The sequence below is a fragment of the Monopterus albus genome, unplaced genomic scaffold (genome assembly GCF_001952655.1).
Source record: "Monopterus albus unplaced genomic scaffold, M_albus_1.0 scaffold340.1, whole genome shotgun sequence".
NCBI lineage: Eukaryota > Metazoa > Chordata > Actinopteri > Synbranchiformes > Synbranchidae > Monopterus > Monopterus albus.
Window position 1 is genome coordinate 266,646 of NW_018128220.1, and position 26,834 is coordinate 293,479.

The window sequence follows — 26,834 nt, forward strand, 5'->3', positions numbered from 1 at the left end:
TAACCACAAGCTGTTCAAACTATCCAAACTGCAGAACAGACATTCAAAGAATAAAATTTTTCTCCTGATGCACACAGGTTTGAATGATAGTGTAGTTAATCAGTGTGCCAGCTAGAGCCTCATTAAACCTGAAAGCTTATATGTGAGGTGTACAAGAGTTAGAGACTGATCTCAGCCTCAATTACTAATCTCATTTTTATCCAAACAGCCAGGCAATTAAACCAGGACACTGTGACAGCAACCGTGAATCTCAGCACAACATGATGCATCTAAGCCTATTTCGGGGTAATTTAGTAACAAGGAGAAAGGCCACAGGGCCCTGCTGCTAGTTTGCTTTGGCAGGATCTAGTGCAGTGATACCAGGGGAGCCCAGACATCAGCAAGCTGGGCCCGAGGCATTTAGTAAAAATCAAGGGCTGTTAAACAACAACAAACTGACACTGGAGACTGTTAAGAGGGGAAGGAAGATGAATGAAAGAAGGTGAAACACAAAAAGAAGAGGCTAAATGAGAGGACAGGGAAGATGGGTGTTGTATGTAACCAAGAATAGAACTATATCAGGATTTTCCTTTACCTCAGCAGCAGGAAGAGTTTCACTTGTGATACCTGAGGGGAATCTGCAGACTTTATTGATTTTCTTTAGGGTCAGATTCACAAATAGAATATTAATAATATCTTTGATGGGAATCTTGGAATATTAGTTTTGGTCTAGAAATATACAAAATGCATATTTGTCAGACCAAAAGCCCCTACTGACTTCCTTGCAAAAACAGAAAGCAGTGTAGGGCTGAAATGGACTTTTATGAGCATCGGATCTCTTATTAAAGCCCCTGAAATGTGGTTTAAAATTATAAGCATTTTTGTATAATGTTAAATATCCATCCATCCATTATCTATACAGCTCATTCCTGAAGAGCTGAATAGCATTGTAGCTCCCCTCACTGGTGACCATTGGACTCTTAACTTATAGCATGTTAACTGGTGAAAACTGTACTGGAAGGCAGCAACATCCACATCAGGATATCTCCTTTAGCCAAATAAAACTGAATGTGCAGTTACAAACATAGCAGACAAATGGTAAACAACAGTAATGCAATCACTGTAAATGCAAACTATGAGTGAACAAACTGAACTTAATGTACTTTTCAGGTCCACGATGTGATTCATAGTTTCAATCTGTAATTCATGTACAGTATGTGCTTTGTTAATGCCATATCACTGTTGAGAGCCGCTCTAATAATCTGTCTATGATCCTTGGTTTATCTACAGGATTACCCCAATAGCATTACTGTATGGCTGCTATGTCTTGACTTGGATGTCAACATGGTGCAAATTTGACTTGTATCAGGGTTCAGACAGCAATTTCTCCAGCAACCCATATGGTCATTTGTCTCCTCCCTCTCATATGGCCCGTAGGGGCGTATTTAAGTAGCACTCCTACAGTTGCGGGAGAAACTGCAACAATCCAACCAAAATGAATGACAACAGACATTGCACTATCAAGCTTTATAACCTTTGATGCCAACAGATGTAAACACCTTGGGTGTTTTTTAGTACCTAGTATGCCAAGTTCAGAGTTTGAAACAGTACAAACTCCTGATAAAAAACTACTAGGGTTAGGCTTAGGAACAAAAAATTAATGGTTAGGTTTAGGCACAAAAACTACTTGGTTACATCTATGGAAAAAAAAACTATGTGATCACATTTAGGAACAAAACTACATTGTTACATTTGAGAACAAAAACTCAAGCCACCCACTGACGTTGAACTCGGACCTCCTGAGGAAAGTCTTGTGTAGTGTGTAGCCAACTTACCCATCCACCACAACATCCTGTGGACTTTGTGTTTCTGTATGCTTACTACATAAATGCCGTATAGTCATATTTTACAGGAGGACAGGGAGGAATTCCAAATATAACTGGCCAGTACAGAAAAATTACAGAGCAATTTAATTGGTCAATTCAATTATTTTTCTACACCTATTTGATTCTTTTCTAAAAACAACTGAAACAATCTTATTTTGCTCAGTACAGTCCAACGATGAAGAAAGTCTAATATTATGAAGGGCTTCAGCACTTTTTGTGTTGAGTCATAGAATCAAGTGCATCTAAAAATATCAACGTGCTCTTGAAGATCTGTAACCATGAAGTGTGACTAGCTCAGTTGCTGAGGTCAAGTTTTCTCCAAACGGAAGACAAGATAACTTGTGGCTGAATAACCCCCTTGAAGCGAGGCTGCTGCTAACATAATTCTGTCTGGGTGGAAAGGCCACCATTCTGCCTGATAGCAGCCAAGCTTTAGTTTGCTCAGTATGCAGCAGACACTATGGATTTTCATATATTATTATGCTCAGGCCCTCTACTATAGAATTACACAGTCAGTAAAGGTCATAACACAGCACAGAGCAGACACTGAGACCAAAACAGACGGAAGAAGGAGAGTGAGGGAGGAAGAAACAAAGTGGCATTAATTATCCATCAGTGTTCCCCTTGTTTTGTTTAATCTCACCTTTTCGATCTGCTCTCCTCTTTCTTTTCTTTTTCTTAGTCTTCCACCTTTAGTAAATGTAACCTAACCTAACAAATATTCTCCATCTGTATTTTCTCTTAGTCTCGCATATGGTGTACTTGACACGTTACAGCTTGCCTCCCTTTGCATTGATTGCACCATCACTTGGCTCATCATCTCCTCTAACTCGGCCCTTCCCACACAGGCACATGGAACATTACAGGTGGGAAGCTACTGCAGCTTCAGCACCCTCCCTGACTGTGAATGCATAGACAGATGCTATAGACTGACCTGAGCCGTATGTCTTTCTCAAAGCAACATCTCAGAGCGCTCACATTGCTGATCCAAATGCATTCATCAGACATGTTCACAGTAACCCATAAAGCCACTCTGTCTTAGTCACCAACTCAACAAACAAAATAGCTGCCCACACTATTCTGTTTGTGAGTGCTCACCTTGCCCTATTACTCTGCACTTTATTCATTTGCATACATGAAATTGCTGGTGTAAACACAGGGAAATGCCTTTATAGGATTGTACTGATGGTGCTTCATGTCCAGCTCCCTAGAGGCAACAAAACAGTATTCTTGCATTGTCTTGAATGCATATTACTCTTATCTTCAACCCAGCAAGACAATTTTCATTCATATCTAAATTCATCATGTGCATTTGCTATTATTATATGCAAATGCTGAGTATAATTTAATATTTCTATGCAATAATGCCTCATGCAAGTACAAAGGGGGCACAGTCTAGCAGCTATAGTACAAAGCTAAACTGGTTAATAAACTGGCTACAGAGTGAATTTTGTGTTACCAACCGTGAAAATGAGCTTCCCAGTGTAAATATTTCATTAGGACATGCTGTGAGGATGCATTCCACAAATCCCACCTCATGAAAAATATTATATGAATGAATATTTTTTTCTTACCTTGTGGTATCAGCTGGTTTTAATCTCTGCCCTCTATGGAAAGGGTCAAAGAAACACATGCGCATTCATTCCTACCTATGGACCTAGAGTCCACAGAAGTAGAATGGGAGGCAGAGCCTTTAGCTATCAAGCTCCTCTCCTATGGAACCAACTCCCAGCCTCAGTTCGGGAGGCGGACACCCTCTCTACCTTTAAGATTAGACTTAAGACTTTCCTTTTTGATAAAGCTTATAGTTAGGGCTGGATCAGGTGACCCTGAGCCTTCCCTTAGTTATGCTGCTATAGGCCTAGGCTGCTGGGGGGCCCCATGATGCTCTGAGTTTCTTTCCCCTGCTCTCCTCTCCTCTCCTCTCCTCTCTCCCTATGCTTCTATATGCCACCATTACACATCACTAACTTTGTGTCTCCTCTCTCCCATAGTGTGTCCTCTCTCTCTCCCTGTACCTTTCTGCAGGTTGCCCTGGCCCTGGAGCTCTACGTCCCTGACAAGCAGTCACCGGCCACATCAACAATCAACCAGTGTTTGATTGTTGTGTCATGTTGCTTTTCTTCCTTTCTCTCTCCTCTATCCACTCACCCAACCGGTCGAGGCAGAAGGCTGCCCACCAAGAGCCAGGGTCTGTCAGAGGTTTCTTCCGTTAAAGGAAGTTTTTCCTCCCCACTGTCGCCAAGTGCTTGCTCAAGGGGGATTTGTTGGGTTTTCCCTATGTAATAATATTGATAACAGTAAGGTCTAGACCTTAGTTTGTAAAGTGTCCTGAGATGACTTTTGTTGTGATTTGGCGCCATACAAATAAAATTTGATTTGATTTGATTTGATTCCTGTATGCTGACATTTTTGTGCATGTGTGAATTTTTTTCAAAGGATTGTTGTTGTTGGGATCATCTTCTGGAGAAGACATTCGGAAGAAAAGTTGTGTGTGTGTGTGTGTGTGTGTGTGTGAAAAGCTGGATGACTGAAAACCAGAGATACGGTGTTGAATCTGTCGCCATATTCAGAAGTTAACAGGGAAAGAAGGAAATGTGGTTTCTGTTGGCAGCCATGCCAGGGGCTGGAGGGGCCAAATCTGAAGCCAGAGGCAACGGCCCTCTGCCTGGAGGAGGAGGGCTCATGGAGGAGATGAGTGCCCTGTTAGCAAGGAGGTAGCGACACATCATATATTACTCTTCGATTCAGTACGTCTCAAAATAGGCACTTGAGTCATATGAATGAATTTCAGATCTTGTTTCATATACTACAGAAAAGTGAAACTTGACACAGTTGCCATACAGTAGATTTAGCAAACCCCAATGTTGGTCGCAATGGATTTTGTTGTGCCACCTGAAGAATAAGTTCATGTACTCATCACTCTCACTATTCCTCAGTATTATGAGATGATATGTAGTAAAATCGTAATTTAAATGCACTTTGTTGCTGACAGAGAAGTATCACTGTAAGATCTAGAGAAATCTAAGGAATTTAGGTTTTAAAAATGTGGAGTTCAGGAGGAATTGTGTGGTCTGTGCTTTATGATATTAACATTAAACATGATGATATGTTTTTAAAAATAGCAACTGTTTTTCAGAAATAATTCTGGACTCTGTCTTACAGGAGAAGAATTGCAGAGAAGGGCTCATCACCTGAACCTGACCAGAGATCAGTAAGTACCATTAACCAATGATGGTAAGATGATGTCATGGGGTAGGACTGGATAAGTCTGACTTCTTCCTACTCCATTCAAGCATGTTCTAGGTATAAGCAAATTGATATTGGATTAGCATTTGTTGGATATGTGTTGACATATCAACTGTCTTTACATGCTTGAAAGAATAAATCACATCAAATCAAATCAAACCACTTTAATCTCCATGGAGGTCTGTGTGGGAATAGATTTTACTGAATGACTTGAGGACCCAGAAATAGTCCCATATTTTATGCCAGAGAATTGATTTGTACTTGCTTGCTTAGAGCTGAAGTAATATGTGATGGTGCTCTGGCAATTTGGAGTTTTCATTGGCGTAATTGAAGAGTGTTGCTCCTGGATGGAAGACATTATTTCCTGTCTTTGTGACCCAGATGAAAATAGCATTGCCCTCCAATGTACATTTAGTAAATGAAGCCAGTCTCCTCATAAATTGAGGTCTGAGTTCCTTAAAAGAGGTCTAGTGCTATGGGGTTGAAATTCTTGAGTCTGTTGTTCCACATGCTAGAGGGAAGTGTGTGTTAGAAAGCTTGGCATGATATTAAAGATCATCATCACATTAGTCACTGGAAATGCAGCCAGCATTTTGGTCCGTATTTTCACTGCATAAAATGTCCTACCATAAACCAAGCCCCAGATGTGGCTGTTCATTTGGGCAAACAGAGCAGTCTTAAAGGATGAGGCTAGTCATGTTCTATTTTAACAGAATTTTCAACAATCCCCATACAGAGACTAAAACCCACAATGATTAGCCTCTGCTCACCGTTTATGTCTGTCAGTCCTGGATTAGTTTATTTGTCTGTACCATAAACCTGCATTGTTGTTCTGATGTCACTAAAGGTCAGCGGAGAATGAAGGTGTGGTTTAGAGCTACCCTGACTTATAAAAATACTCAAACAGTGTCAGTGTACTGGACGTGTCTTCTCTAACGCTCTCTGACTTTCTCTTTTTCACATTCCTCAGGCCTCTTTTCCCATTTCCCTCACTTCTCAAGCTGTTCTCCACTGCTTGCTTTCTCCGTCAGGTATAGTTCGGCTGATGTACTGTAACAGACTTTTTATTAAAAACCTGATATTGGCCAGCCAGTGTCATCTACCTCTGCGATGATGGTGGTACCTCCCTGACCAGCTTGTCAATATGCTTTTAATATTTTTTTGTTTCACATGGCCACCCAGCGAAATCATTCCAGCCTGGTGTGGGAGGATTTTACTCAACCGCCTGTAAAGCCTGAAGTGAAACCTGCTTCAAGGAGCAGCTAACCTTATTCACAGAATCAAATTAGATTTAGTGTCCACCGATGTGCTACAAGGTGCTGAGGGGTTTCTGGGGAATAACATGGGCTTATACACAAAATCCAATTATAATATTGTGCCAAATGTCATCTACTGGCAGCCGGAAAAAAAATACATTCAAAATCAGTCATAATGGGTTTCATCTTTAAGCTTCCACCATGTAGATTTGTAGCTCTCACTTATTATTGCTACATTTGGTCACAGACTGAAGTATTTGTTGCTTAAAAGCTAAACCCTGATGATTTTTTTGAAATGTCAGGTTTACAGACACAGCAACTTTACAAGAGCTTTGGATGTTTTTCTTGTGTTGATTTTATTTTGTGTGTTTTTATCTTGTGTCCATTTTAATGTTTTTATTCTTTTAGATATTTCGGTTTTCCATTGCTCTGTGAAGCAGTTTATAATTACTGTTTTGAAAAGTGCTATAGAAATAAAGTTATCACCATTGTTAAAGTTATTATTATTAGTGTCATCAAAAACTAAAAAGAAGAAGTATTGTATGCCATTAGCTGAAGAAGGAGCTGAGCTGTAAGGCGAAGCTCTCGATTTACTGGTCAATCTACGTTCCGACTCTCACCTATGGTCATGAGCTTTGGGTCATGACCGAAAGGGCAAGATCCCGGATACAGGCACCCGAGATGAGCTTCCTCTGCAGGGTGGCCAGGCGCACCCTTAGAGATAGGGTGAGGAGCTCAGTCACTTGGGAGGAGCTCAGAGTAGAACCGCTGCTCCTCCACATCGAGAGGAGCCAGCTGAGGTGGCTCGGGCATCTGTTTCAGATGCCTCCTGGGCGCCTTTCTAGGAAGGTGTTCCGGGCATGTCCCAGCGGGAGGAGGCCCGGGGGAAGACCCAGGACACACTGGAGGGACTATGTCTCTCGGCTGGGCTGGGAACACCTCAGCATTCCCCCGGAGGAGCTGGAGGAAGTGTCTGGAGAGAGGGAAGTCTGGGCATCTTTGCTTAGACTGCTGCCCCCGTGACCTGGTTCCGGATAAGTGGAGGAAAATGGATGGATGGATGCCATTATGTATATTACATCTGTGACTGTTTCCTAATCCCACCACAGGAGTCAGAACTGACATGTCTCCAGCAGCAGGAGTATCCCTTTACAATCCTATGTTTACTAATCGTCTGCTAGCATAACATTAGCTTTTTGTTAGTGGCTCAACTCAGAAACCTCGTCCTCACAGTGAAGTTGCATGGTTCACACACACTCCAGCTCTTAACACACTAGTAAATAGGCTAAGAAGGCACAACTCATAAACCAGACTTTCTTTTTTTTAATTATGGGGCAGCAAACCTTTTTTTTCTTTGGTAGAGGCTGACCACCTCCCCACACCTCCATCACAAACTGTAGTCCACTGAATGCATAAAGATGAAACTGATATCAACCCATGATCAAACTCTTGGTAAGACACCAAACAAGCTACCCACCCAGTTTATCTAATCAATTGAGTATTATTGCAATCACCAAACTGTTATTACAGAATTGAAGTTATATTCCTTTACTGCCCAACACTGCCTTCAGGTACCATCTTTTTCTGGATAGAAGAAATAAAGCTGCAACTTTGAAACAGTCTTTTTTATCATCAAAACTACAGGCAGTATTGCTTTTGAAGATGGAAAGAATGTGATTTATCTTTTTGAAAAAATGGCTTCTTACAGTAGCTCTGACATCCCCCATATAAGACTCTAGATCTTGCCTCCTCTGAAAGTGTTTCTACAACCTAGTAATTTTTCTTTGGACGCGCCTCTTGTCCTTGGGCCTGATTGCCTCTCACCTAAGCTCCCTTTCTCTATATGATCCTGTCTTTGGTGGACCATCATTTATCTGCATGGCTTTGTCTCTCTCCTTTCTTTGTCTTTCTCTCCTTCTACTATGTGCAAAGATCATCAGCCCAGAGGGTGGTGGCCTGCTTAGTAGCTCTGCAACAGTTGTTCAAGGGGCTGCATCTCTGAATGTGTGTGTTTGGTGTGTGCGACGACAACCAACAAGGATTGGGCACTTAGACTGGAGAGGGATTAGTGTTTTATGCTTCAGGATGGAGGGATGCATGGTAAAAGGACAGTTTGAAGGGTATACTAAGGTTTAGGTTCTTGGGGCTACAGGGGGATTAAAACAATCATGGCTGGTGAGGACAGAAACATTTTTACTATGCTGTGATTCTCAGACCAACAAGGAGGCATGCAGAAAGGTTTCACAGGTCTCAGCTGGGTTGAAGAAAGAAGCACACCTAGAAGCAGGGAAGGAGGGGAAGTGGTGAATACAGTGAAAAGGTCAGTGTGTTGGAGGAGAATTTGTGCTACTGGCAACCTTCCTGTCAGTTTACACTCACAATCTCTGTGATTTAGTCTCCGAGTGCTTTGTTGAACCCGTAGAGACAATCTAACATCTCCTCTGGGAACCGTGCTGCAGGTCCATAGCTTATACAGTAGAAGCTAATTGTCCTTCCAGTCACCTAGCAACAACATATATGGTGAATTTCATTATTTATATACAAATTATTTTATTTGTATAGTCTGGTAGCTAGCAAGCAATGACATGATGTTATACAGTTGTAGACTAGGTTAGCAGTAGCACTTGGTTCAAATCAGTATTGGTTACTTGACACAAAGTTAGCCAAAAAAACAAAACAAAAAACAAACAAAATAAGCCAAATCCAGTGGTAAAGTAGACACTTTAAAGAGCTTTGTCATGTTTGATAGTACTTCTTTTCAGCCCTGAGTATTGTCTGCACATATTCCTTTCAAGCTGCATACAGCTCTGGAAAGCTTTGCCCATATGTAACATCCAGAGCACCACTCACCAAGTTATCACACTGAAAAAAAAGATTTGTTGGATTTACTTGATTGTAATGTGTACATTGGTCCCACACAATGATAATATGTAAAACCAACATAATTTTCTTTATGTTAACAGAGGAAACATGAATGAATTGCATTGCATATACTAGCATAATTTGTGTAAATCCAAAGACCCGGTGAGTCCTTTTTTTCAGTGTTCAGGTTAAACATAAATTACTTGTAAATTTTGCAAGAATCAACATAACAAAGCAGTTCACTTTTTCAAGTTCTAACATTCATTCATTCATTCATTTTCTACCGCTTAGTCCCTGAACGTGGTCACGAGGGGGGGCCGGAGCCAATCCCGGCCAGCAATCGGGCGAAGGCGGGGTACAACCTGGACAGGTCGCCAATCCATTGCAGGGCAAGTTCTAACATGAGAACATAAAATTGCTTGAAATTAAATGACATCTGTATAGTAATATCACAAAACACGTCTTAAAACTTGCATTGTCAAAATCTGGATTGGAAAAGAAGTTTGTTCTTGACATTAGAAATAGTAGCTTGACGTTTTATTTTTCCAGAGCACTCATTAAAATGGATTTGTATTTTAGAATGCAAGGGAAGAAACATTTTGAATCTCAGAGGTGCAGTCCTGTTTAAAACTACATATTTCGGTCATATGAGCAGTGAGGAGAGAAAGACAGTGGAGCATGTATAATAGTATAAAACAATTTTTGATACTATTCAACTTTATGTCAACTTAACATTTGCTGCATTATAGGTACTGTAGGTGTTACATGTTAGCTATTTTCTGAGCTTTTTGTTTTTCATAAACAAAGGTGTTCACAGCAATTAGGCTAGATAATAGAACCTTCATTAACCCGAGAGAAACCATTAAGCTTCTTTTATCAAGATAGTTTCTGCAATAAACAACAGAACAAAGTTGGACAGGTGGCTAACATGTGAGATGTAGCTGGGTGTTGCTGCATTACATTTGTGATATTACAGTACTACAAAGCCTTTTTTCATTTTTTTTCATTTTATTTATTTCAAGCAATAGTGACATATAACAAGGCAATACAAGCATTCAGTCCCTACAAGGTATAGTCCCTTACACTAACAACATAAATCAATCAATTGCTCGAAACGGAGTGGGAAGAAGTCAAGCTTATTTAAACCCACCCCGGTCAGTTACAATTAAAACAGAAGAACATAGTGGCTGCTTCTTTACTCATTAATGTTGACCAAACTTCCAATTTCCATATATATATACACATGAATATATACACATGTGAAAAAAAACAAAAACAAAACAAAACAATATATCTCAGATACACACCATATATTACACTGGTAACAATAACAGTACTGCCAACAATGGTAATCAGGACACCTACCAGGTAAAATAATACAGCTTATAAATACATCATCAGATGATTAAGTGTACTCCGTGTACTGTGACAGAATCTTCTGTTTATAAAGTGCTTTAAATTGGTGAATATTTTGACATTGTTTGTGTTCAAGCCCCAAAATATTCCATAGTTTAACCCCACATACAGACACACAGAAACTCCTCCTAGTGGTTCTGACCATTGGTATTGAAAAGTTCCCATAGTAACTCAAACTATACAATTGCTCTCACTGTGTGAATAACTTTTGTATGTTAGCAGGTAATAGGTTGTGAAATGCTTTAAATATAAGTTGTGCCGTGTTGATTTTAACAAGGTCCTGTATTTTTAATAACTTTGATTTGAGAAAAAGTGGGTTTGTGTGTTCAAGATATTCAGCCTTGTGTATGATACGCATAGCCCTTTTTTGTAAGATAACGAGTGACTGTATTGAATTATTGTAATTATTTCCCAATACTTCAACACAGTAAGTTAAGTACGGTAGAATCAGGGAACAATACAGGGTATGGAGTGTATCATGATCGAGGACATATTTGGCTTTATTTATTATTGCAAGACTTCTAGAGACTTTGGTTTCTATGTGTCTGATGTGAGATTTCCAAGTTAGTTTATTATCTATAGTAACCCCTAAGAATTTTGTTTCAGAGATATTTTCAATCTGTATCCCATCTATCTCAATCATCCTTTCCATTTTTGTTTTATAATTACCAAATAGTATAGCTTTAGTTTTAATTAAGTTTAAAGATAATTTATTACTATCTATCCATTTTTTTATTTTCCTTAATTCGGTATTTACAGTATTAATGAGTGTATCAGAATTGTCATCACAATAGAATATATTGGTGTCATCTGCAAACAATGCACACTTAAGTAACTGTGAAACATTAAATATATCATTAATATACAAGTTGAATAGTTTGGGGCCCAATACTGACCCCTGAGAGACACCACAAGAAATGACACAACAATTAGATGAGGACTCACCCATCTGTACATACTGTATTCTGTCGCTTAAATAGCTCTTTACCCATTTACCAGCCATCCCTCGTATCCCATAACTTTCAAGCTTCCTTAATAGTATTGCAGTGATTGATAGTATCAAAGGCTTTTTTCAGATCAGTGCATATACCAATGGTGAATTTTTTTATTATTGTCTCGTGTCAGTTTAGCCCTCCTATCACTGATTCCACTCCAGAAACCATTCTGCTAGTGTGGTGGCCGCGGTTACATGGGAGATCGAGGACACCATACAGGATTATATGCGACAGGACCCCGATCCAGGGACTGGGCCACCAGATAGATTATACGTCCCCCAAACAGCACGGGCCCAGACCCTCAACTGGGCCCATGCATCCAGGCTTACATGCCATCCGGGGATACAAAGGATCATAACACTGCTCAAACACTACTTCTGGTTGCCTACCCTGGAGAAGAATGTGCGTGCCTATGTCACCGCCTGTGCCCCATGCGCACAGGCAAAACCTCTTCACCAGCACCCCGCAGGTCTCCTTCGGCCCCTCCCGACTTCGAGTCGGCCTTGGTCTCACATTGCCCTCGACTCTGTCACCGGGCTACCTCCTTCCCAGGGCAACACTGTCATCCTAAACATCGTAGACCATTTCTACAAAGCTGCCCATTTTTTTGCTCTTCCCCAGTTACCGACCGCCTTTGACACCGCCCAGCTCCTGGTTCAGCATGTCTTCTGTTTACATGGTATACCCCTTAACATTGTCTCAGATCACGGTCCCCAGTTCAATTCACATGTCTGGTCAGCCTTCTGCACTGCCATTGGCGCACACCCCAGTTTGTCCTCCGGTTACCACCCACAGACTAACAGTCGAACGACTGAACCAGGAGCTGGAAAACGCTCTTTGTTGCGTCACCAGCTCGTCTCCTGAGGATTGGAGCCAGCTGTTGCCTTGGGTGGAGTATGCCCATAACACACTCTCCAGTTCTGCCACTGGCATCTCTCCCTTTCCGGCTTCCCTCAGGTATCAACCTCCCCTTCTGTCTTCCGCCAAAATCGATATAGCCGTACCTTCCGTCCAAGCTCACATCAACCATTGTCATGAGGTGTGGGCAGAGACCAGGGCCGCGCTCGCTCGTGCAACTGATCAGAATAAGCGCCTAGCTGACCGCCGTTGTCGGGCCGCTCCTACGTACCAGGTTGGGCAACAGGTATGGCTCTCCTCTGCACACATCCCCCTTAAAGGTGCTTGCCCTAAATTGTCTCCCCAGTTCCTGGGGCTCTTCCCGATCCAGGAAATCATACATGTGACGGCTGTCAAACTCACTCTGCCCGACTCCTTACATCCCGTCTTCCATGTGTCTCAAATCAAGCCCGTCAGTACCAGTCCCCTCTGTCTTCCTCCTGCGCCACCACCGCCTGCACTCACAGTGGATGGTGTCTGGTGTACATGGTCTGTCAGATCCTGGATGTGCGCCCCAGGGGCCGGGGATTCCAATGCCTGGTAGATTGGGAGGGGTATGGTCCAGAGCAACGCTCCTGGATGCCCCAGTCCTTCATCCTCAGCCCGGACCTCCTCACTGACTTTTACCGGGCTCACCCCGACAAAGCGGGGGGGGCACGGTGGAATTAGTTTTTGTCTTTTAGGATAAAACGTCATCTACAAGGCAGTGTCTCAGTAGCTGTATAAGACCACTTCAGGTCCATTTAGAAATGTAACAAATGGTTTCTTGGTCTGGCTATTTTAATGAGCTCTCATCTTAAATTACGGAAGGACATCATCCAACACAAGCTATAAATGTGTCCGTAGGCTTTTGCAGTATCCATTGTTTGTTGATAAAATACTAATTACTTTTTCTTTTTATTTACTTTATTCACTTTTGCTCCAAGCCAGTTACTGTGAGATGAAGATGTTCTGTACTGTCTGTGTGCCATCAGACAGCATTAGCTGCTGTAATTAAAGAATCTTGATCTCTCCAAGTAAAACTCATCTACATCACCAAACCACACATCCTTACACACACACACACACACAGGTGTCTGTTTTGTGGGTCCGTTCTCCAGCTGACAGCATTGGTGCTGTTATTTATTTCAGAAGGTAGTAAAAAGTGTGTGCATCAGTGCATGTAAGACAGTTGTGTGCTTTCCACTCATCCGAAGCACAGCAGTGCACTCAGTCCATTTCCAGTCTTCTCAACTAAAACACAAATTATTGCTTTATAGTGAGACCTGCTCATTTCACTTATAGCTTTCAGGGTTGCAGACACCACTCAATTACTCAGTGAGGAGAAATTGTCTGTCTTTCTCCTTAAATTGTGTATAGGGAGAAAAACAAAACTGTGATGAGGGATTATTGGTACTGTACTTGGACTGAGGAAAAAGAGAGAAACATGCATTAAAATTGTGAACACGTTGACCATCGTACTGTCAGTTTAATAGGGAAGATGTACAGTATTTTGTGTTTTTGGAAAAAGGAAACTTGAGTTTTTTAACAAGAGGTGGAAATGCAGTCCAGCAAATCATACCTCGACCCAATGCAGTTATATGCAGCATTTTTATAATAAGTAGCAATGGAGGCTCTTTTATTGTTTCCTAATCCTGTATGTGTGCATGTGTTCACCAGTGCCCAAACAGAGATGAGGAAATCACAACTGATGGCTATAGTTCTCCCTTCAGTAACCTGGGAGTTGGCTGCTAGATTTACAGTCAGTGTACCAACATTTACTCTAATGCCTTCAGAATGACAGACCTAATATGAGCCACTTTTTATTAGTGGAGTAAAGAGACAATCAGACACATGGGTTTCAATGTGCTCTCACCAGGCACCGATAAACACCTGCAACACCCGCACCTCCTACCTCATGCGCATCACACATTATCTTTGACTTTATCAAATTCTTAGACACATGTGCACACAAAGATGTTAGTGTAATTACCCAGCATGACCAGGGAGGTTGAAAGGTCTGACAAGTCCCATGGGAAGTGTTCATCCCTAGTGATACTGTAACTTAAGTAAACATTTGCACACATACTCACACACAGTAGCAAACACTTGGATGGATAAACACAGGCTAATTAGCCATCTAGTGCAAAGTAGCAAAGTTAAAACACAAGTGTGTTGCCCACCAAGTAGTTACAGTATATATTAACAGTGTCATATTGGCTCAATTTAATGTCACATTAGTAAATATAATAAATAGGAATTTCTACATGCAGTTTGAATTTCCAGCATACCCAGAAATACCACAAATTAATGATTCATGTACCCCGTGTCTGTGTGTGTATTCTCTTACTTTGGATTTTGGCATGTCACAGAAAAACATTTCAGTAGTTTTATCAAAGTAAAACTTGTGGCCAATTTTCAGTAAAGCATACTTAAGGTAAGCTAAGCTAACCATGTGATGGCTGTAGCCTTGTATACAGTATATCATAAAGACATGTAAGTGGTAAAGTCTTCTCATCTAACTCTGTCAAATGGTGAGTCATTCCCAAAATGTCAAACTATTCCTTTAAAAAAAACATCATATTGTCCCCTGACAATTCCATCTAATATCATTCATAATATCATTATTACTGAGTACGTTTATGAAACTCGAGGAATTTTGTTTCATAGTGATGGTTTCTTTCTTCACTGCAATCACATTTTATCCAGCATGTTGAGCTGATATAAAGATTAGGAAATATGGACACACACACACACACACCATCAGCTGATTTGACAAGAATACACACCTGCCCAGAGAGACAAACTCAGTGCTGTCTGTTACATCTTTCTGGTAATTGATACAGTAAAGCATCTTTTTAGCCATATTGGTTTTCAAAGACTTTTGCCTCTACGTTCAGCTGTGCTGCCAGGCACCTATAACTAGGCTTGCTTAATGTTTCCTACATTTCAATCCATTAGGTTTTTTTTTTTTTTTTTTTAGTGTTGTCTCATCTGTTGAGTGGCTCCAGTGATGTGTCGCTGTTCGCTGACCAACCCGTTCCTGTTCTTATGTGACCAGTCTATCCTGCTTCCTGCTTAATTGTTGCTGACCTCCGGTTTTTTGAACATTGATTGACAGGTGTGAAAAGTGGCCTGGATAGTGCTGTAGTCACTGTTGTTGTTGTCAAGGAAACCAAGAGTCCTGTCCCGTTGCCATGGGGAAACAGAACAGCAAGCTGCGGCCAGAGATGCTGCAGGACCTCCGAGAGAATACCGAGTTCTCCGACCATGAACTGCAGGAGTGGTACAAGGTATGTACACAAAGGTTGGAGACTTTTGAGTAGTACCAAGTTATAGTAATGGAACTACTGCTACAAATTCAGTAGTGGAAAATGGTACTATTCAAATAATTGGTTACATATCACTTTCATTACATTCCAGTGAGGAAATGTTGCACTACACTGCATTTGTCTGACAGCAGCAACTGATACTTTGCAAACAAAATATATGGTCACCATATAAAATAAGACCCATTGTTATAAATTTATTTACCCAGCAGTTTATAAAGTAGTGAAAATTAGTTACACTTTAACCAGCTATGACAATTAAATGCTTTTTATATGTAAATACCACAGAATTGATAATGCAGGACAGTATACTGTATAGTAATATAACAGTGCATAATAAGTACTTTTAATTTGGAATTACTAAACTTTTTTTTATATTGGTTATGTACAGTTCAAGTCAGAGGTTTACATACACTTAGGCTGAATTCATAAAAACAGAACCACTCCACAGATGTCATGTTAAACTATTTTTAGAAAGTCGGTTAGGATGTACTTTATGCACGACACAAGTAAGTTTTCCAACAGTTGTGTACAGATAGATTTTTCACTTATAATTCATTATATCACATTTCCAGTGACTCAGAAGTTTACATACACTCAGTTGACTGGGCCTTTAAACAGCTTGAAAAAAATTCCAGAAGATGATGTCATGGCTTTAGAAGCTTCTGATAGACTAATCCACATCATTTAAGTCAATAGGAGGTGCACGTGTGAATGTATTTTAAGTCTTACCTTCAAACTCAATACCTCTTTGTTTGACATCATGGGAAAATCAAAACAAATCAGCTAAGACCTCAGGAAAAAAAAACACTTGCAGACCTCCACAAGTCTGGTTCATCCTTGGGAGCAATTTCCAAAAGCCTGGATGTGCCACATTCACCTGTACAAATAATACTACACAATGAGACAACGCAGCCATCATACCACTCAGGAAGGAGACGCGTCCCATGTCCTAGAGATGAGCATAATTTGGTCCAAACAGTACAAATCAATCCCAGAACCACAGCAAAGGACCTGGTGAAAACACAGGTACCAAAGTGTATATCCACAGTAAAACAAGTCCTATATTGACATGACCTGAAAGGCTGCTCAGCAAGGAAGAAGCCACCGGTCCCAGGCTGCCATAAAAAGGCAGACTACAGTTTGCAGCTGCACATGGGGACAAAGCTCTTACTTTCTGGAGAAATGTCCACTGGTTTGATGAAACAAAAGTTGAACTATTTGGCCATAATGACAGTGCTCCTATACAAGAATGAATCTGTCAGGGAGTTCCTTCCTCTGTAAAGTTATGTTTCAGCAGTAACACCAACAGCAGTTGAACGTGATAGTGTTTGTCTCCCTCAAAGATAGAGCACCACTTGCTCCCAGCCTGTTAATCTACTAGGAAGACCTGATTAAATCATGTCCCACAGTGAGTGCATGAATTATCTCATTTTATGTGCATGGATGTGTGTTTGTGTAATGGTTATATGGCTTTGTGCATTAATTAGGCCTATGGAACAGCAGTGTGAGCTTTTCGCTGAGCAAAAATTTAACCTGACATGACTTTTAACTCCCTTTTCTCCATACTCACTATGCTGCTTTATCAAATGTGACTTATTGAAAAAAGATACGACTGTTTTCAGCTATTCAAGCTATTTTCAGCTATTTTCCAGCTGGAAAAGGAGCTCAGTCTGTTCAGAATGGAGTATTACATGAATGAAACATTTAATGGTCAAAGTTATGTTGTAAAAATTTGATTCAAGATTGTTTCAACTGGCTTTGAATTTGGGTCACTTATCATGAGTGCCTGCTGATGTAAAACCTCTATCACAGAACTGTACTGTATTGCCCAGGAGACTGAAACAGAGCATTAAAAGGCTGATTTTCACCCTGGTCTCATCTCACGTTGTCTCTTTTATTTTCCTCAGGGTTTCTTGAAGGATTGCCCCAGTGGAACCCTGAATGTGGAGGAATTCAAGAAGATATATGCTAATTTCTTCCCCTATGGTGATGCCTCCAAGTTTGCTGAACACGTCTTCCGAACTTTTGACACGAATGGCGATGGGACGATAGACTTCCGGGAGTTCATCATTGCCTTGAGTGTGACATCACGAGGAAAGCTCGAACAGAAGCTGAAATGGGCCTTCAGCATGTATGACCTGGATGGAAACGGGTACATCAGCCGTGAGGAGATGCTTGAGATTGTACAGGTGAGCAAGGGACACTGGGTAATAGGTTGAGACATTTGAACTATAAAAAGGATATGGGAAATTTTTTAATTTTGAAAAGGTTTGAGTATGATTGCAACTTACATACTGGAGGACAATATGGTGCTACAAAGTACTTTGTACCACCAATCTCACACTTGAACAGCAGTGGAAACCATTTTTGCAACAGACTCAGGGCCAATTTAGCAAGTTAGTGTTGAACTTCCATTAAGCTAGGGACTCATAATACAGATGCTAGTGGCTCTGTGAAGCTGTACTTTGGCACAGCTGAGCCCTGATCTAAAGGCCAATGGAAATGGTAACATGCTGATGTGTACCATATGAACCACCTTACTTTAGCATATTAGCTTGCTAGAGTTGTTAGGATTTATTTTATTAGGGGTGTGGATCTTTGTACAAAGTTTCATGGACATTCATTTTATTGTCGAGATATTTTAAATTGGACCACAGCGGTGGATCACATAACCCATAACTTTCTCTCAAACTTCAGGGGCCAGAATAAAAAGAAAACAAACATTCTCTTTCTGAGTTTGTCATGGGCTATGTAAAAATCACACCAGGCATGCAGAGAGAGGACCCAAACGCAGGCTCAGACAGGCAGATTAAGCTAAACAATTTATTAGTAAGGGAAAAATACAAAACTTACTATGAGTTCAGGCTGACAGAGCAGAGCAGCATGAAGATCCATACACAGTGTGAGTTCAAAAAGAGGTCAGATGGAGGCAGACAGTCCAGACTGAGCAATAAATCCAGGTAACAAAGCAAGTGGCATAGTTCGGGGGCAGACAAGGTTCAAACATGAGGCAATATACAAGCACTAGGAAATAAATTAAGCAAAAGCTGCAAGGAAGCACATCAGTCTAGCAATGAACAAATGAAACAGAAAAACATTTGTACTGAGGGAGCTAATGAGGGGAGTGAAGACAGGCGTGGTGGGTGTGGCGCTCAGGACTGAACAACTAGGAAATGGGTGGCAGGAACGAGCTAGAGGGCAAGTCCAGGTAAAGTGGAGACTGGATGAGGACTAACAGTCCATAGAAAAGATCAGAAGAAACAAGGCTATTTTAATCAATCCAGCGGTCTACACTGGCAGTTTATAACTTGCATCTTATTTACACTATATGCTCTTAAAGGCAACGCAAAGCTTAGTTTTACACTTCAAGTTTTTTTTTCTTGCATTTATGTGTAAGTACAGTGGTTGTGTATTGGGCTCTGACCTACACTCAGTAATATGCCTGAATGCCTCCTGTGTGGACACACATGGTGCACCGGAGCAGCTGCTGCTCTGCCACACCCTCTGTGTAGACACCAACCCTAACTCTGCTTTTGATAAACACATATAGTGCAGGTGATAACATCACAGGCTTAAAGTACACAGTTGGCTTCATCAGGAGGTTAAATACTGTATGGTTTTTCTGCAGCATTTTCATTGTGCCCACTACTGTTCATTTTATTTGAACCAGCCAATCACATAGACTGCTGCATGGACAGAAATAGACAGAGTTGATAAAAGCTTACTTCAATTATGTAAGTTAATAAGTTTGTTTAAGTGTGGGAGACTCAAGTACTAACAATGCAAAGGTTCCAAGAGGCATACTTAAGATGCTGACTGCAGTATTGGCACAGGCAACATCTTGCATAAAGACTGTTAAGTACAGTCCTACATCAGTGCTGCATGTAAGCCTTCCACTGTCAAAGACAAGAAATAGGCAGACTCATGTTGAGATGCTGGACTGCAGATCTTGCTGTATGGTCTGTGTGTCTGTGTGTGTGCGTGTGCTTCGGGGTTTTCATGGATTAGCAAGTTATATTTAACCGGAGTTTATCCCTGAGTGTGCAGAATACTGGGATTATCCACAAGCTCAGTGAGGTTACACACCGCTGGATAGGAAAGGAGGGGCTCATTGTGTTATTGTGCACTGAAAGACAGCATGAGATTGTCATGATAAAGGAAGCCAGATTTGTCTTTTTATGACATTGTCAGAGGCTGTTTTACAACTTTTTTTTTTTAAGTTTAAACAAGCTATTGACTAACAACCTGTTCTTCTTGATTAAAAATAGTACAGGAAAAAAGAAATATATGCCACAATTAAAATAATGTTTGGAAATGTGAAAATTTGCAATCAGAAAAGAAAAAGATTTCCCCAAAACAGAGGTGTTAACCAGGTTCACAGAGTTACATCAGCCACGTTTGATAAATATAAATGAATCAGAAAATCATTAGAACAATTAGATCTTCACATTGGTACTTGACTAAACACTTACAGTAAATCAAGGCCCACTTGACTTAAGAGGTTACTGTCTTTTTACACAGCTTTAAATAGCATCTAACAGACTGCTTCATCTAATGGAGTTTGTTCGGTGTTTAAAGAACTTGTTCAGCACTTTGGAAAATATGTTGGATATCATTTGTGCACAGTTTTCACCAGGCCTTGTACAGTATAAGTCAATAAGCTTAAGTCTCTTTACAGGCACGATGGTACCACACCTGGTGCTCTCATTGTACTGACAAGACCCTAGACAGTCTTTATTGTCCCATTAGATATTAATTAATAGAAGTGCTCTGTTTGCAGATAACCTATCCCCCAACCCCCACCCACCACCATCACCATTTAAGAACAGCAACAAACAAAGAATAAAAATGTGAAAGCCTCTTTGTGCTTTTAGTATTCATTTTCTTCCTCTGTCAAGACACACCCAGCTATTCTCCAGATTTAGGAGGAAGACATAAACCCCCGCTGTAGTCTAAGAGATAAAATTTTAAAGCTGGTATGTCTTTCCAAAAAAAAGCACAGAGGGCTTATTTCATGCAAACTACCTTCACTCCCAAGTGTGCTGCAGTGACACTGATCTGCAATCGGTTTTACACCCTGTACTCCCAATGGAGCAGATTTAATAGGCACGTAAGCTGATTGTACATCCATGCCTGAGGCCAGCTGATACTCTGCACTTGTCCGTGCTCACTTGCAGAGGTTAATTTAATGCTATCAGTAAACGGGAGGCACTCGTATCAGTCAGCACCTAAAGATGTATCAGACCAATACAGTAAGCTCCCCACCCCCGCCCTGCTGGCACATGCCCTGTTACTGTGGGGTGATGGTGCAGTCCCACAGGCACACAGACCCTGCATAGATATTTATGGAATAGCTTGGCAGAGAGCATCATCAGGAGTATCAAATGTCGATGAATGACAAGGGCATTTTTAAAAAGCTTATTTATCAGCAGCTTGAAAACTATTGAGACTTTAATCTTCAGTTGTGTTTTAGTTCTCTCCTGCTCAGTCTCCTTAATGGGTCCCCACTGGCTTGAATTCACTTATCGTTCTTTTCTGCCACTCCCACCCACTGTCTCTCCTCCTTTGTCTCTCTCTCTCCCTCTCTCACTCTGCTGCTCTCTCTCATAGGCCATCTACAAGATGGTGTCATCTGTGATGAAGATGCCAGAGGATGAATCAACGCCAGAGAAGAGGACAGATAAGATCTTCAGGCAAATGGACCTCAATAATGATGGTGAGAGGAGGAAATGGCCACACTGAGGCATGAATATTCTGTAGAGGAGCAGCAGACGACCATGACAGTTTATATAAGATCATTTTTGAATTGTGTTCATTTTTATGGGAGGAATTTTGGTTAAATTTGGAATTTACACTAGCTACATCATTATTTTAATTTCCATGACATGGCCCATCCCTCATGGGATTACAAGACAGTGCTATACTACATATCTGACATCAAAAATATAAAATGCATCTTCTGGGAACACACATACAAAACCAGATGGAAACAGTTTTATACTGTAGAAACTTTAAAATAACATACTTAAAGGATAAATTTGTTTCTAACATGCTGTATTTCACCCAAAAGTGAGAATGGTGACCTTATAGACTGTACTAATTTCACTATCACTGGCTTCATTGCAGAGATTTGGGGAACTGAAAAGTCATGTTCACTGGCGTCACCGAGACAACCAGTCAGCCTCAGAGAGCGCTCAGAATAAACATGATTTCAGTCAAATCATTTCTCACATTTATCTCTGTGTCAGAAGTAAGGTAAATACAACATATAGCCATCTGACATTACAGCTAATGGCATAGGATAATCACCTGATCAGCTGGTCATTAAATCAGCCAGCAAGTTGAGTTGATATGTGCCTGTGTAGTTAGCTGTAATGGCTACCCCAGACATCAGCCCAAATTTTGCATTTGCTTTCCTTCTGACTCAGAGATAGGTGTGAAAAGTGATTTGACTGAAATCATTTTTATTCTCAGGCTAACCGGTTGCCCCGGAGATGCCGTTGAACGTGACTTTTCGTTTCTCCCAAATCTCTACAACAGAGGCAGTGATATAGAAATTAGCCCTAGTTATAGAGTCACCATACTCCCCTTAAGGCAAAATACAGTTAAATTCAAATAACTTGTTCACTGGGGAAAAAAAACACTAAGGGATGCCTACAAGCCCGAAATGTATCCTGATAAATGTTCTTTTCTCACCTCACAGGCTTTTTCAAAGTAACTGGCTGATTGAAATATTTGCCAGTGTAGTCTTTATATATTATATTGCCATTTTCATTATTTCAGAAAAATTGAGTCACCAAAGGCATTACCATCCATCCAACATGGACCATGAACATCTGTACAAAATACCATCGTAATACACCCAACAGTACCTCACTTCTGCAATGGTGCTAGAGTTAAAGTCAGTAGGATTCATCTTCTAGAGGACCATGAACCATCTGTATAAAATTTCAAAGCAATCCATCCAGTAGACATGTTTCAAGCAGGATCATTGACATTTATACAATAGACATGGCATGAGCACTTCTCTCCATTATGTAAAAATTAAGCCAAAATATTGTGGATATGGTGGCTGCCATCTTGTTTTTTTTTTTTGTAACCAGAGTCTGCACAGTAGTGTCTAGAAGTGGAGTGACAGCATTGGGCCACCAGTCAAATAACTTGTTATGTTGCGGGTCAAATTGACCCACGAACATACAGTAACTGCTGAGCAGGCATCACCTGAGAAATGAACATAACAGGAGGGTTCCCTCCTGTTATGTTCATTTCTTCATATCAAATATTTGTCTCATTTAAAGCAGTTATGTTCGTGGGTCAACACTGATATCAGAACACTGATACACACACATCAGTGCAATAATATTTACCAAAAACCACAGAAGCGACCTCTGGGAAAAATGTGTTTGATTTGTACTCTGAGTTTTTATTTTGGCTCATGTCTCATCCACTAACATGGAGGAAGCGGAATTATGACCTGTACTGCAATTGGCCACTGGGGGGCAATTGGATCATGATGGCCTCACTTCTGGGAGCTGTCATGGCATCCAGATTTTATACAGTCCATGGTCTGGACCAAAGTAGTGGACCGATCAACATCCTGCACTGTAATCTGTATAGCCACATAGCTAGCACTAAAAACACCTCAGCAAACAAAGTGCACACATTTTTTGACCAAGAGCCAGTCTAAATATATCTCTTTTCAGCCTGCTTTCCTTCTTCTCAGTCTAGATATACTACTCTAGTCTAGTTTGTTTACACATTCTGTAGCAAGAAGATAACTGTTTTAGGTCTTTTAACTCTTTTAAAACAATGGCTTTTTTTCTTGTTTTCTCTTTGTCCGTTCTGCAGGAAAACTGTCCCTTGAGGAGTTTATCAAAGGTGCCAAAAGCGACCCTTCCATCGTCCGGCTACTCCAGTGTGACCCCAGTTCGGCCTCCCAGTTTTGAACACCTGACCCTTTGTTCCTCAGCCTCTCTGTTGCTATTGAACCAGTCACTCAAATCAATGCATGATGGTTCTAATCTCTCTTATCATCTTTTCTGTTGTTGTTGTTGTTGTTGTTGTGTGCAAGGATGGAGGAGGAATTTAAGAGGAGAATAAGAAAAGGCATCATGATTACTTTACTTTCATGTTACTATCTGGGAAAAATGGAGGGACGTAAAATCATTTAATGATGAATTGACAGGAGGGTCTGCTAATGTTTCCCAATACCTCTCCCTCTGGAACACTGGATTTCCAGGGAGCCTGTGACAATGTTTTTTGCAGGATGGGGATTGCTTGGTTTCCCCTCCAACACTTGTAAATCATGTATATGCTATAGGTCTGTGTATATCATGAGGTGACGTCTTCATATATGGTGCACACTCTCTGGCACTGAAAGGCAGTATTATGTAGCGTAGCTTCCTGGTCTGATCTGAATGAGTGGTCGGGCAGTGGAAGTAGGTGGGGTTTTACTGTTATATGATCTGGCCCTGAAAAAAAGAAGGTCTATGATCCCATCAGATTTTATTAGTTTTAGGGTTTTTTTTATTTGTATGTACTTTTCCTCATTTGTTTTATTTATTCATTTTTATTCTAATTATCGTGCTTTTACTTTGCTATGTAGATGACCATGTTCCAGTTTACACTGACAGAGAGAGCGAGAGAGAGAGGAAATGTGGTAAGATTGATCTTTGGGATTTGTTGATTGAAAGTGTATGAGTATAAAATTCTAATGAAATAAGGAGATCCCATAATGCATTTGGTCAATGATATCAGTAGCACATATCATTTGATTCTTCATGTGTTTTTAAAGTATGGCTGTGCATTCTGAATGTGTGTGCGTGCATGTGAATATGTATGCTTACAGCTAACTTTTACAGTATTACCATGTTGTGTTGTTTCTTAATTTGTAAGTATTTTAAACTTCTTCATCAACAAACAGTAACCTTAAAATAGTTGTAATCTGTCACTATTCTGCATGTTCTTACGAACCAGACAAAATCCACAAAAACAGTTAACGCACAGCAGTGTGTTTTTGTAGCTCTGCAGCCTCCTCAGCACCATTTATAGCAGAAAAGATTAACTCCTTGTCTTGCTGTGGGACACGCCCTGACCCCGGTCTCTTTTCCTCTGACAGACAGAGAACTCACTAAGGGCTTGTTCATCACTCTCTCCAGCTGAATGCTTTTATAACCTCCTGGATTAGTCTGCTTACAGAGCAGTTAGATGAAGGGACATGTTTCATGAGGCTGCAGCAAGTTCACATACTTGTTCAGATTTAGATTTTTAGGGTTTCCAGACAGTAATCTGACAGAAATTAGTGGTTGTGTTTACATTAGTGCTGCTAGTACTACACTGTTAGTAGTAGCACCAAGGCACAGCATCAGGTTTGTTACCTAAATCATATTAAACATAAGACAATAAACTACGATGTTTGTGTGTGCTAGTAGAGTTGTAAAACACTTAACAATAAAAGCCTCTCAAATACTGTGCATGTGTAAAAACAGCCACTGGTTGCAGCAGTGGCTCCACTACTCACATGTCTCGCACTTAAGACTCCCATTGGCAGTTCACTATTGCCATCTTGTGTTTTCAAGGTTAGACACACACAAATTCAGTCTGTGAAGTAGCAAACCATTGTGCAAACTGAAAAGAAAAACCATTTAAAGTAAAAGAAACACGGCATACTGCAAATACTCTTAGGCCTTTTTTAATGAAGTACTACTTGAAAGCCTTTTAGAGAAGCAGCTTTTTGTTGATGTTTAATCACCATATTATTTCTTTCCACGATGCACATTAAAGTCAGGCCAGTTAAGTACAGACCATTCCAACAGCACTGGTGGATACTTTTATCTTAAACTATATTATTGCTTTACTGGCACTTCTTTATTTTTATAGGATGATGCCAATATTTGTATTTAGCAGTAGAATATAATTAAGTACTATTTATACTAATACTAGACTTATATTAATACCTTGTTAAGGTTGTTTACCTATTTTCATTTTTGCAACTGTATCATACTTTATTACATTACAGAGACAAATACTGTATTCTACTTTTACTGCACTGTGCTTATTTGACAGCTACTATTATTATTTTAAATAATAGTTTTACGTACAGTATATGTAAACACAAACGCTATTACTTTAAAATCTCTGACATTATAGTTTAAACTATCTACAAGTACAGGAAGTAGTATAGTGTGGTATTTCTGCTTTTGCATACAGTAAGTACATGGACAGAATACTTCTTTTTTCAGCTGTCATTTAACAAAACTGATACTCTGAATCCCTAAATTGATTATGTCTGCACCCTCACAATCACCAAAGGGCAAGGATTCCATATTTATGTCATGATTTTATCCTTATGATTTTCAAAAATTCCTTTTTCAATGGGGCACTGCAGTGCTCAGTTAAAATCCAGACTAATTGTTTCAGTTGAGGTTCACTTTACACACTGCAGAAGATGAAGGCTAAACTCAGACACTTCCATCACACTTGGATGATTTCTCTGTCTGCCATGTGAGATAAAAATAACTTTTGTTATTTGGTAATTAGCCTAATTGTGATGAATTCATCGTGTTACTCAGTAGCTGACTCACAAAATGAATTTAAGTGTGTGATGGTGGCAGAGTGAACTACCAGCGAGAGCCTGCGAGCTGTACTGGTGCAGCTGCATCCACGTGACATTAGGAATTATCTAAGATTAGTTTTCTCCAAACACTTGTACAGGAGCTTTCTAGCCAGTCATGCTTCTGCTTTGGGGATCCTAGTGTCACTGCCTTCTGCTGGTAGGATAAAGAATAACCGTTGCTACCCTGATCTACTACAGTTAAGCCTGTTTCTGTTCACTGCCTCTGATGAACTGGTACCTTGTGTTAAATAAATACAGCCCCGACTTCTTTCCTTCCTACTTTTCTGTTGCATGAAAACCTCATGTGAGGATGTCATGTTTGTTCCCTTGGACCTGAAATCAAAATATACCTATGTGTTTCAAAGCTG

General features: G+C 40.4%; 1 protein-coding gene across 2 annotated transcripts in view; it reads left to right on the top strand.

Moving 5' to 3' along the window:
- hpca (hippocalcin) overlaps nt 1–26,834 on the top strand; it is a 40,318-nt gene extending 13,484 nt beyond the window's left edge. The window contains exons 2-5 of one of the 2 annotated variants that reach the window (XM_020624855.1): nt 15,691–15,812; nt 17,759–18,040; nt 21,462–21,567; nt 23,700–26,834. In XM_020624855.1, coding sequence (XP_020480511.1) covers nt 15,717–15,812; nt 17,759–18,040; nt 21,462–21,567; nt 23,700–23,797 — 582 coding nt within the window. In that variant the 5' untranslated portion in view covers nt 15,691–15,716 and the 3' untranslated portion in view covers nt 23,798–26,834. Of the gene's footprint in view, nt 1–15,640; nt 15,813–17,758; nt 18,041–21,461; nt 21,568–23,699 lie in introns of both variants that reach the window. The other variant, XM_020624854.1, reaches the window with a different exon arrangement.